General features: G+C 42.8%; 2 protein-coding genes across 2 annotated transcripts in view; one reads left to right on the top strand and one right to left on the bottom strand.

The window, feature by feature from the left end:
* Positions 1–13,431, bottom strand: part of triqk (triple QxxK/R motif containing) — a 35,659-nt gene that overhangs the window by 7,911 nt on the left and 14,317 nt on the right. Inside the window, exon 3 of the mRNA XM_032581117.1 lies at positions 3,067–3,152. Coding sequence (XP_032437008.1) covers positions 3,067–3,152 — 86 coding nt within the window. The remainder of the gene's footprint in view (positions 1–3,066; positions 3,153–13,431) is intronic.
* On the top strand, positions 8,513–13,141 carry LOC116731404 (uncharacterized). Its single transcript, XM_032581116.1, has 2 exons — positions 8,513–12,233; positions 12,393–13,141. Exons 1-2 carry the CDS (start codon positions 8,801–8,803, stop codon positions 12,860–12,862), a joined length of 3,903 nt encoding a protein of 1,300 aa, XP_032437007.1. The 5' UTR covers positions 8,513–8,800; the 3' UTR covers positions 12,863–13,141.

The following is a 13,431-nucleotide window of genomic DNA, read 5'->3' as shown; positions in this document are numbered from 1 at the left end:
ATATTGTGACATGAAGCTATCAACCTCCCAGTTTCTGTTAAGCCCTAGTTCAGAGTTAACACCAGATAACAACATACATGATTGATTCTTACTGTAAAGAGTAATCTCAACAGATTTAAGTATCACAATCCAAAGTGACACTTTTACCACACGTCTGGTTAAAAGGTGCAAATGGGGCATACAGTTAGTTCGTAGCCCTGATTAACCAAAATAATAATAAAAAAAATGACTTGAATAAACAAACAATAAAATCTAATTAGAATAAATTATGATTATAAATTATTAACCTAGATCTACTACTGATGGAGTAGTAGATCCATCTATTTTATTTAATGTGGAAAAAGAATACAGAAATAAATTATTTGATTTCTTTTTTAATGCTGTAAAACTGAATTGTCTTGTCTGCTGTCTGACATGACACACACACCCACACACGCACACTTATCCACACACTCAGGGCCTTTTCGGTGTTTAAATGCGTGTCATAATTTGGGTCTTTTCTAAATTGCATTTGAGCAACATCAATGATTTTATTTTTAAGTTAAGCTATTTCTGCTAGCTTAACAATAGCTAGCAGAAATAGCTTCCAATAATATGCAGTCAAGACAGTGTGGTTGAATAAACCTGCTGCTGGCTCTTTGTCCAGCATGTCTTGAGATGATGAGTCATTTTTGAGAGTTGTGAGCAGTTTTGTCAAGATTCACTCTAAAGCAACCATGAGCAATTGTTGCAATCCTTGATTTTAGACACATTTGTGATCCAACGAAAACATCAAAAACCCAGACTAAAAAGAAAAGCACTATTTTGCCTAAATGGTCCAAAATTTCAAATGAAAGTAAATTGTGCACTTAATTTGGAAATCAATGTTCCAGAGACTGGGAGAAGAGTCTAGAGGCACAGACTCTGCATCACCTCAGGTCCAGTGTAAAGTTTCAACATTTGGTGATTATTTGGGTAAGCCATTTGGCGATTGAAGCAGATGATGAAGACAGATTGTCTCCAAGCTACACCACATGGATGCAGTAATTCAAGCAAATAAAGCCCTGGTCAAGTACAGGTTGCATAAGTTGTACAGTACATGGACATAGCTTTCTGTAGGCCTGCATTAAATCGTTTGAGTCCTTTGTAATCACATTTTTTGAAAAACTGAATATTCGGTTTTCATTAACTGTTAGTCATAAACATCACTTGAGGTATATGAAATAAATCTACTAATTATTTTCTGAATGATTTACTGAAATAAATGAACTTTCTAAAATATTTACTGAGGTACACCTGCAACACCTGCACCCAAACCTAAAGTACAAACACCAATGGAAATTGATGCCGTCAGCCAGAGATGTAGAAGCCAGTGAAAGCTTTCTGAATTCATCGTAAGGCTGTGTGAAAGCACAAAAAAGGGAAACACTTTTTCAACTCAACATCACGCTAAAAAGAACTTGATGGGAAAGCAAGCATGACCAAATATCCATTACATTTAGGCGGAATTTCAATCAAACTCTCGGCCAAGAGGTCCAAGTCAGTTTAATATCCTCATCCCGGAGGTATTTTTAATCCGACCTCTGAAAATTCCCCTCGTCTTGGGCACGAAAAACATAAATTATTCATGACTGATATCAATATTTCAAGATATGGACTAATCTAATTGGATTAAAGACGTGGTTAATGAGGTCCTGCATGTCTAAGAGATGCATATTTTAAAACCTGACCATTTCACCCAGTGTGTAAAGCTGGACGTGATTTGCTCATTCTTTAAGCTCTTTGTGGCCCGCTGAGGCTAAATGAGGAAAAGAAGGGGCTGGCTTGTTATAAGTGTAAACAGAACAACTTTTTAATTGGCTAAAGAAAAACAACTGGTGAAAGGGAGGCTGGGTTGTTTACGAATTGCTCATTTGCATACACTCTGCGGATGCAGACATCAGGCCAAGGAGGAGAGTTGGAGTAGATCAAGTGCCAGGACACACCAGACCCGTGCGTTTTGAGATATAAAACACACTCACCACAAATTGTTTCTTCACTTAGATATGTGCTTATATCAGTCTCAGTGAGCCTTCAGGTTGGTGGCACAAATACAATGCCGTCACTATTAGCAGCACAATCTGGGGCGACTGGACTGGAAGGGCAGTTTTTCTCACTTGGAAAAAAGCGGCGGTAAAACACCCACATATCCATGAATGTTACACACAACCTGGGAGATTGATGGTTTCGTGTCAGCGCAGTGGTAATGACTTTTGGACTGCTCAGACCTTAACTTGTCCATATTTTCTCCTCATTTGCGCTGCATCTACTCTGTATATCTGACTAGCCTGGCCGATTTGACTGCAGCACACGACATAGACATGCAGATGAACAGCTGGACCAAATTGGTCGCACTCTGGAGCCCTGAACTGAGGTTACTGTGTGCTGCTTGGCGAAACAATTGCACGACATAATGTAACTGGTGTCCCATGGCAGCCTAGATAATAATCAGCATGTTTTGTTTTAATTTGCGAAAAGACTGCAGATATTTTAAAATACTTTTTATCTTTATTTTGTTGTAACAATAACAAATATCATGATAAATTTTAAGGGTGATTCATATGTCTCCACCTCCCCAGAGTCCCACAGCCTTTAAAATAGCTTTGTATTGTCTTTCAGACTGCTGTACATGAAAAAATAGAATATTGTGGCACTTCCCTACTATTAGAGAAACGTTTTGCATTCTTGTATACACAATACTACAGCTGCATTTTTCATACCATGTAGAACATTGCAATTTTGTTTGAAGCCTACAATTCTTCTGTGGGTGTGGGGTCGCATCACATAATTACAGGTGAATCTGGTACATATCATTTCCTTCCCAAAAGGCTTAGAGTGAGTTCCTGAGCCAGTACAGTAAAGAGTCTGGAATATTACAGATGAGCCAGAGAGGCACACGCTCAATCAGACAGTTAGACAGACAAATAGAAAAAAAAGGTAGGCAGGAAGACAAGAGGAATTCCAGATAGACTGAGACAAACAGGCAGACTGGAGTGTTTTATACACTCAAATTACACTGGAGGAGACAATGAGGTTATGTAATCTTACCCTAAATCCGGAGGAGCTTTTCTTTGCTTCAGCTTTCAATCGTGTCGCCTTTAAGACAGATTTTGTCTTTTTGTAATCCTGCTTGCCTAAAATTTAGAGAACAAGGGAAAAAAACAGATCGGTGAGTGAAAGTGTGATAAAAATAAGACGGGTCTATGAGGCGGCACATTCCCGCCAGCATCAGTATGTGTAATGTAGGAACCCACTAGATATGGAAAATTTCCAATGAATTGCCTAAAACTTTGGGTCTAGTTTAAACAAGCTTTTGCTCCAAACCATAAAAGATAAATGTAAACCTTTTGTAACTTAAACACAACAGTTGTGAGTTAAATTTTAATACATAAAAAAATATTTAACCAATAATAGCCCATAAAAAAGGCCCACATAGTGGAACAGTGATTGGCATTGCAGCAACCCGAGTTTGAATCCTGACCTGGGCTCTCTCTAGATAGAGTTTGCATGTTCTTGTGAATGCATGAGTTCTCTCCAGGTACTCTGGCTTCCTCCCACAGTCAATTTAATACAACCATGTTTGTCGTATTAATTAGTCTCTCTACATTGACTTTACGTATGAGTGTTTCCAAGGTTGTTTGTCCCGTGTTGCCCTGTGATGGACTGACGTGCTGTACCAGACGTTCTCCACACTCATATTTTTCATGTCTATAACTCAGTGTCTGTCAAACAGAACAAAATCTTTCTAATCTGAACCACCTACCTATGCTTACTTGACATCCTTTTGGGATCGACTCCCACAAGTGATATTTATAGGCAAACTCACCAACTGGCAAAGCAAGTGCAAATATGATTAATATGAGGCAAAGCCTTGGTAACATCACACAACAGGAAACAAAACTTTGCTAACGACATATGCGAAAGAGAGGCGTTTGGTGCTTTAAATTTTGTCAATGACTGCTAAAAATTTGAGTAACACAAAATTAGTGTAGACGCTTAGTTCAGTTCAGGTTCTCACATGAATGAAATCATCATGTCTTTTGTTAAGGCCAGTCTTGCAGAGCACTGTCCATGTCCTGTCAATGTAACCTCTGTCTGGTAAAATAAGTGAAAAATAAAATAAGACACCCTAGAATTGTGGCCTCCACTTTAGTATGTACGGTGCAGAAACGCAGTAATGATGGATAGCTTATGAACAATTTACATGTTTAAAAATAATCTGCTGTGTCTAACCATGGTGTTTTACTTGTGCAGCTCCATTACTATTGTCGAGGAAAATTATTGATTTTGGTGCTTAATGCAGTTAATTTTATGCATGTGTAAAAGGGTAGGTTTGATACTCTTGTTTTGAACCGGACACACAGGGGTTAGAATGCAGATCATTAAATGGGGCCGCTTGCAGCCCGGCCAGAACATAGAAACATAAATTAACATTCTTGCAGGCAGTTGGGGAGAACTGCTGGAGGCCAGCATCTGCGATGGTGTAAAACTAATGCAAAATAGAAGATTGAAACCCCGTAACATTTAACTTCTAAGTATTAATACCATGTTCACTGAAGATTGTATTATCTCATATTAAAAACTATTAAAGGATGAATGTATTTGAAAAACTGTATTATCTGTGACGATATTAGAACCAAATGGAAATTGTTTGTATGAAAATGTTTTCTTTACTATTAGAAAATGGCTCAGGAATTATACTCTATTTTGTCCTGTATATTTTATGTATTATTTTGGCAGAACTTAATCTTTTGGGAGGCTGAGTGTGCAAAAGCAAAACTGGGGTTTGCAAAGATAACATTTTTTGAAAATTACAAGATGCAAGTCTCTTCGAGAACGTTAGGAGAGATAATGGAAGAGACGTCAGATTTATGGGTGTCTGCGAAATCTTATCTTAAGACTCTCGGCGCCGGGGACATTCGTACCTGGTATCGTCCAAGATTAACTGGTCCGCCTTTGTCTCTCGATAGAAACCAGACGCCTTTGGAACTTCGTTGTAAATTGGGAGACTTCTCAAGTTTCCTGTAGTCCATACGGGAGGTTCTAATTGGTTAAAGAGTGGAACGCCTTAGTAGAATATATTAAATTGAAGAAACGCCCACTCAGTATAAAACTTCATGTAAAACGTTAAAAATTCAGAATGCTACCACTGTTTTGCTTTTTGGCATAATAAGCTTTCTCCAGAGACGCGTCTCTGCCCCTTTTGTTTCTTTGTGTTTCATTTTCTATTTCTCCTGTTACAGGTAATGAATATATCTCTGTCTCTCTGCAGCTTTGTTATTGATTGCCTAGTTATGAATTAAACTCCGTGATCTGTGACGTCAACGCGCAGTGTCGTGGTTTCACTTCCTCCAGCCGCAGCCCGCCTGCCAGAGATTCCGGGACTCTAAGGAAGGAGAGGCCAAACTTTTTGTCCAAAGTTAAAGTTATATTATTCTTCCTTAATAATTGGGGGCTTCGTCCGGTTCTGAAGTTTTGGCAGGCGGATCGGCCTGTTTCGGCTCGACGGCTTGATGCGGTAAGATACTATTTGATTATTTTTTGGTCGTCTGTGGTTGGGCCGGCGTGAATTGGCGTAGTCAGCGGCAGCTGTTCGGAGTTCGGAGCTGTAGGAGAGGATAGATTGTTTCTACTTGACTTTGTTGACTTAGAATTGAATTAAAAGGCTGGAATGTTTGTCTGTGGTAGACTTTGACGGGTAGTGTGTTGTACACTTTATAGACATACGCACCACAGGGGACCGTGGCGGGTTCAGACGGAGGATTTTGCGCTCCCTCCGTCGTTACAGCTGGGTTTGTTAATTGTGTTCTTGTGCCCTGGGAATCAATGACTGGGTCCCTAAAAAATGAATTTCCGTGCGTACAATAGTCTGGGGTAGACTTTGACAATAGCCTGCGGTAGGTTTTAGGAATTAAGGATTAGTGTGTGGCACACTTTAGATAGGTCTGCGGGAGGCCGATGGACAGAATTTGTGGTAAATTCTTGGTTTCGCTTGAGGCAAGCGTTGTGTATTTTGTTTGAACTAGATAGGTCTGAGGTAGGCCGATACACAGAATTTGTGGTAAATTCTTAGTATAGATTGTGGCGAGCTTTGATGTTGCATTTTTATTTTTAGCTGGCGCCTTCTTTGTATTTTTTGTCTTCCTTCTCCTCTTCTCTTTCTATTTGTCTATTATTCTGTTTAGTGTTATCTGTATTTGTCTGTTTGTGGTGTTTTTGAAGCTAGCGGCTCTTCTTTGTGAAGTGTGCGTGCAGAGCTCTGCGTGTATATATGCGTGTGTGTGGTCGTGTGTGTGCGCGTGTGCGAGTTCGGGCTGGCTGTGTGTTTGAGCAGTGTTAAGTTGTTTGAATAGTGCTGTTTGTGTGAATTTGTGTTGATTTTGCTGCGTTTTATCGTAAAGTTATTATGGATACTGAGTTTAAAACGGATGTTGTAGGCCATTCATATGGTCTGGGTCCATGGAAAACTTTGCGGGACCAGATTGCTGACTTCATTTGTATTTATGATCAACAGCTCGGTTTGGATTCGCTTAATGTGAAGGCGGATGAATTGAAAATTGTGCTGGAAAATGCGGTCCGCAAACAGGATGAACTGCTTAATGCTGAAAAGCCTTTGGGTTTGATTTTGAATGTCTGTTTAAAGCAGGCTTTGGCTGACAGGGATGCGCTGCGAGTTCAAAAAGACGCAGCTAATTTTTTTGCTAGAAAGAAACTGTGTCAGAAGTTGGAGAACGCGGAACAGGATAGGCAGTTATGGGCTAAGCTTTTGGTGAGTTGGCAGGGTACAGATCACTTTTATAAAAAGGGGTCAGCTACACGGACTTCGGACTCATCTCATGCCCAAGTAGATCGTCCGGAGGTGGGCTCTGAACACCCTGAACAGGTACTTAGTCCGTTGGGCGCTCCACTTCCGCCTCCATATAAGGATAGTACTCCCTCTTACACGGGTTTATATCCAGTTTTAAATGTTCGTGGGGGCACGGTGGACTGGGATCTTATGAGAGCGCGTCCTTCGCGTTCTAGCTCTCCGCCGGTGAGGGAGCCGCATGATTTGACGACTTCCCTTAACAATTCCCAATCTGTTCCTGATAGTCTGCCTATGGCAGATCGGGTTCAGCGTGAAAAAAAAGTTTATTTTTCCCTGCCTCCTTCTGCGATTTACCCAAGTATGGCTCAAGTTACACATCACCCAGGCAGCGGCGTGTCTACTTTTGCTCCTCCCCGACACGAGGAGGAGCAGAGGGAGGTACAACTGAGCGTGGATATGAACTTGGTGGGCCGTCTTGTAGAGGACGCACCGCCTGCTCGGGGCGGCTCATTTTCTTCTCCTCCACGTGTGAGGGGCGCTGCGAGGTTTCCCTCCACTCCGGGGTTTTATCGGGAGGGGTTTCACCAAACTGATATGCAGAGTAGGGAGAATAGTCCCTCCCCTAGTGAGGTTGGAACACCACGGGGTGTGATTGCCCCCTCTGGTGGAGATTCTTTTCGCAGGCGTCTTTCGCACGTGGAGGGGAAATTGCGGCGTGTTGTGGATAATTTCCCCACTCACCTTAAAGATTTAGCAAGTGAATCAGAGAATCAGTCAATTCAGTCTCAGGAGTCTTTTCATCATACTATGCCTTTATTAGTATCGCAACAAGGACAGAGATACAAGCCGTTCTCTTTTGGGGATATACAGACCCTGATTGACAAATTACCCTCTTTAGCAGATGGGGCTACTCCTTGGCTACATGCCTTGGATACATTAACAGGGGGGATGATGTTAGCATTGGGGGATTTTAGAGCTATTTTAAGTCGTTCAACAACGACAACGAATTACCATAATGTTGAACTGTCTGCTGGAACTCTGCATATACCTGATCACACGCCCCTTTCAGCTGTTCTGACTCTTGTGGGTGCAGCATTGCGGGACACGTTTCCTCCTGTGTCTCTTTCAATTATTCCTAAATTTTTTTGGGATTCCAAAGAACACCCAAAGGTATTTTTAGACAAAGCCTTAGACATCTGGAGACGACAAACTGGAGTTCATCCAACTCAGCCCACACTAATGAGGGAACATTTCCGCCAAGCTGTTTTGGAGGGTGTCCCTCCTTCTGTCGCCGCTCAAATGAGAAAAAACCCGGAGTTGAAATCTTGTGACCATGCAAAATGGGAGTTGCATTTGTTGCATAATTTGCAGATTTCTCAGGATGAGGAGAGAGAGGCGGAGAAGGAGCAGGAAGATTTTAAGAAACAATTACTGAAACTTCAATTAAGCGAAGCTAGACAGAAACTGCAGCTTGCCAAACAGGAACAGAAGGAGGCTAAAGCTATGTTAACAACAGCTGCTCCATCAATTCCTGTTCCGGGTCAGGTCCCTGTTCCAGTAGCACAACCTGGTCCGCAAATCTATGTCGCCCCGCGCTGGCAGTCTGGTTTTCGGGGGTGGCGTGGGGGAAGAGGGAGAGCCCCCGCATGGTCGGGTGTGCGAGGAAGGGGTCCACGAGGCGGGAGACGCAATGACAGGTGTTTTTATTGTGGAGAGGAGGGTCACTGGGTTCAGCAGTGTCCTCATTATACACCGGTTGTTGCACAAGATGGAGCGTTGCCGAGTCTGCCACAACAGCCTCCAAATGCTGCATTACTTCCGCGACATCCTGGACAGTACTTTCAGGCTGGAGAATATTGACACACCCCAGAGAGGAACCTGAATCAGGGAGCTTTGGCAGATCCCCTGATTGATGTGACAGTTGATGGACAAACATTGCCATTTTTGGTGGATACGGGAGCAACATATTCCACCATGAATATTGTCATGCCATCACAAAAACTTTCTAGTCGGACTATATCCGTGGTTGGTTTTTCCGGGGTGAAACAAACTCTGCCTATTTCCACACCTCTGCACACTGTTGTGGGCAGACAACGAGTGTCACATCCTTTTGTGTGTTCCCCCTCATCTCCCGTGAATTTATTAGGGAGAGATTTGTTGATTGCTCTGGGGGCCACTATTTTGTGCGGACCTGATGGACTACTTGTCACTTTTCCTGATGGATCTTCCCATGCCTGCACTGAAGTATATACGCATGGACAATTTTTGCTCCAACAATCCGAGGAGCACCTGGCTGATATATACTGGGGTCTTTTACAGCCAGAATCGACGGACCATGCTGGGATTCTGTCCTGTTTTCTGCTTTGGAAACCCTGGATCCAAGCGCTGGCACCGTATGGGTCTGCTCCTGATTTTCCTCATGTCACTTTGTTTTATGACCGAGACCAGACTGAATGGTACCAGGAGCAGTTTGAGGCGAATTTAGCCAGTAATGATTGGACTGTGTTTTCACAGGACATTTATGTGGCACCGGAGGGTGTTGCTGCTGCAGTTAATCTGACTCAGGATCAGTTGTTTTGGTATAAGATGCATGATGAAGCAGTTCCACATATTTCTTTGGCTCTCCATCCTGGTCATCAGGCCATGGAGTTAGGGGGCGTCGTAAAACGCTCCCTTGCAGCTTCAGACTGGCAGAATACCGTTGCTCCTGACCTCTTTTTCTCTCCTTCTACAAACACATACAAAATAAAGTGTTCGGCTGTGGACTCTGTGGTTTTGGAACATGTTCAACTTCCTAGACACCATGGTAGGGAGCTGACTGATCATCCAACTGCGGCTGCGATGTTGGCTTCCCTCCCGGAGTGTTTATGGGCTACGGGTCCCACTGATGTGGGGCTTGTTGATGTCACACCTGTCACGTTTGATTTACAACCGGGCCCTCCGATTTGGAGGTCACAATATCCTCATAAGCGGGCGGCAGAGGAGGGAATTGCAGAAACTATTGGGGGTCTTCTGGAAGCGGGTGTGTTAGAATCTTCCACCTCTTCCTGGAACACTCCTATTTTGCCAGTGGAAAAAAAGGGGACAGGTAAATACCGAATGGCACATGACCTTAGGGCGATTAATTCTGTTTTGTTGACCCCTACGGTGCCAGTACCTAATCCGCATGTTGCATTGACTAACCTAGACCCTTCTCAGACTTGGTTCTCTTGTGTGGACCTTGCTAATGCTTTCTTTTGTCTCCCATTGGATGAGGAATGTAGGGATGTGTTTTCTTTTACCTACAGGGGTCAGCAGCTGAGATATACACGTCTGCCTCAGGGTTTTGCTCTTTCACCAGGGCTCTTTAATCAGGTTCTGAAACAGCAGTTAGCGGACTGTTTCTTACCAGAAGGCGTGACCCTGATTCAGTATGTTGATGACCTCATGCTGGCAGCACAGACGTTGGAGTCTTGTATTGAGGGCACGCGAAGTTTGTTGTCACATCTAGCAGACAGGGGTTTTAAAGTGAGCAGATCTAAGCTGCAAATTGCTAGGAAGCAAGTTTCTTTTTTGGGGCGGATTATCACTGGGACAGGCACTCAGATGTCTGCCAGCCATAAATCTGCGATTCTCAATCACCCCAAACCATGTACGGTGAAGGACATGTTGTCTTTTCTTGGACTGACTGGATATAGTAGGAACTATGTTCCTAACTATACAGAATTGACAGACCCCTTACGGGCGTTAGTCAGAGAGCATGGGATTCGTCAGCTCACCCATGCTCTGACTTGGACTATGGAGGCAGAAGAAGCTTTTATCTCTCTGAAACAACAGTTGGCTGCGGCGGCGCAGCTGGCTATTCCGGACTATTCTTTACCATTCTATTTGGATGTTTCTGTAACAGAACTGACAGTGAATGCCGTTCTGTTTCAGAAAACAGGGGGTGAGAGGAAAATTCTCCAGTATGTTAGCGCAATGCTAGATCCTATGGAGATAAGACATCCAGCGTGTACAAGACATGCTGCAGGTGTAGGAAAAATGATTCAAAAAATTGCACACATTGTGATGGGTCATCCACTGCAGGTGATGACATCACACAGTGTGGTAGCATATGTGAATTCACAACATTTCACATTGACAACATTGAGACAACAAAAATTGAGCAAAATTCTGGAATCACCTAATATAACTTTTGTACACAACGGAGTGAATATGGCTGACAGGATGCAGGAAGGAGAGCCGCATAATTGTGAGGAGTTAGTACAAAAAGAAGAAAAAATAAGACCTGACCTACAAGCTTCTCCTTTGGCTGGTGAAGGTGTGAGAAATTTTTATACAGATGGTTGCTGTTTTCGACATGATACAGATGGACTGAGAGCAGCATTCGCTGTGGTGGAAGACTTGGGCAGCGAGTTTCACGTTTTGAGGGCAGAAAGACTGCAGGGTGCGCAATCGGCACAGAGAGCAGAACTCAAAGCAATGATTGAAGCTCTGAAATTAGCTGAGGGAATGAGGGTAAATCTATATAGTGATTCAGCCTATGTAGCAAGTGCCGTTCATGTGGAACTTCCTCAGTGGCTCAGAGCAGGATTTATAACTGCAGCACGAAAGCCCATAAAACATGAAACTGAAATGAAAGAATTGGCGGAGGCATTGCTGTTGCCTCAGTCTGTTGCGGTGATTAAATGCAAGGGACATGATCAGAGTAAGACCAGAGTGGCAGCAGGAAATGCGGCCGCGGATGAGGCAGCCAAAGAAGCAGCTGGATACCTGCCATCTCTCTTCATGGTGAGTACTGAAATGGAACAGATGGAACAGAATAACCTGGAGAAAATTATTTTTCACCAGAAAGGCGTGTCACCTGAGGAACGTTCTGTCTGGAAAGCGAGGGGTGCCATCTGCAATGAGGGACTCTGGCGCGGACCGAATGGTAAAGTAATTCTCCCTCCAAATATGAGATTCCAGGTTTTCCAGGAAGCTCATGGACTCGGACATGTAGGTATTGCACAGATGTTAAAAAACCTGGAGCACTGGTGGCATCCATTTTTGAGGGACATGGTCAAGAACCATGTGAAAACATGTGAAATTTGTGGACAACACAATGCAAAACCAACTGTCAGACCACCAGTGGGACATTTTCCTTGGACTACACAACCGGGTAAGGAGATTATTATTGATTTTACAGACATGATAACACCCGTTAGAGGATACAGGTATGTATTAATGTGTGTGGATGCATATTCGAGCTGGCCAGAGGCGTGGCCAGCTAAAAAAGAGGACAGCAAAACTGTCATAAAGTGTCTGATCAATTATTACATTCCAACCCATGGTTTTCCAGAGAAGGTGAGATCAGACAACGGCACTCATTTCAGGAACCAAGATTTGCAGAAGGTGGAGCAGCTGCTCGGACTGAAACATTCATTCGGTACAGTATATCATCCTCAATCACAAGGCAAAGTTGAGAGACTGAATCAAACTGTTAAACAGAAATTGGCTAAAATATGTGCACATACTAAATTAAATTGGGTGGATGCTTTACCTATTGCCTTGATGTCTGTTCGAATGTCTGTTAACCAATCAACAGGATTCTCTCCATATGAGCTTCAGACGGGACGGATGTTTCCAGGACCTGCAACTCGCATTCCAGGATGGAAAGGTGAACTTGCACACTTATCTCATAAAGATTTCTTTAATGAGTTACAGATCCTGGCAGGGGAATTTGTGAAATATCAGACGACACAGGAACGTCCCGGCTCACCACCCGTTCCTGGACTCGACTGGGTGCGCCTGAAAGTCATCAAAAGAAAGTGGTCAGAACCTCGCTTCACCGGACCATACCGAGTCGTGGAGAGAACATCTCATGCTGTCCGTCTGCAAGGGAAAGGAGACACCTGGTTTCATTGGAGTCAGTGCACAGCAGCCGAGGAGCCACAGCGTGCGCTCCGAGACGTACAAGAAGATCTTCAGCTTCAATCTTCGGACGAGGAGCAACGCCAGGCGCTTCCAGGAGGGAGTGTAGCAGGAATTCCTGCCACAACCACTTCAAGTTCCTGAAATTCAAAGTTTAAAAGGCTCGGACAGGCATAATAATCCTGTTCCGATGTCCTTCTATTGAGGAAAAAGGAGATTTCAACTTTCCTTAAAACTCACTGTTATATTGGCATAATAATCCAATTTTCAGTGAGCAACGGCCGCTCAGCTGGAAACCTGAGGTTTCTAGCCGAGAAGGATCAGGCTACAAGAGGATCAACATTGACTCATTTTTATTGCGTGTTTTCGTTTTTTTGCGAACGCTGAAAAGAACTTTCGGTTCGTTTTTTGCGCGTAACTTTTTATCATTTTCTGATGAAGATTTCATATTTTGTTTTTTGAAAGACTATCAAAGAACATTTGAAAAAAAAAAAAAAAAAGACTCTTTTGTAATTTTTATCATTTTTTTGACGAAGATTTCGTATTTTGTTTTTGAGAGACTATCAAAGAACATTTAAAAAGAAACTATTCTGTAATTTCTTATGTCTTTATGATTTTGATTTGTGGCGAATATTGTTTTTTAAAGTTTGCATAACAATTCTTGGCTATTGCTATATACATATCTTAGTCTTATTTTTTGCGTTTTTACATTT

The sequence above is a fragment of the Xiphophorus hellerii genome, chromosome 13 (assembly GCF_003331165.1).
Source record: "Xiphophorus hellerii strain 12219 chromosome 13, Xiphophorus_hellerii-4.1, whole genome shotgun sequence".
Taxonomy (NCBI): Eukaryota; Metazoa; Chordata; class Actinopteri; order Cyprinodontiformes; family Poeciliidae; genus Xiphophorus; species Xiphophorus hellerii.
The sequence above is the reverse complement of the archived record's forward strand: the minus strand, read 5'-3'. Positions and strand labels throughout refer to the sequence as shown.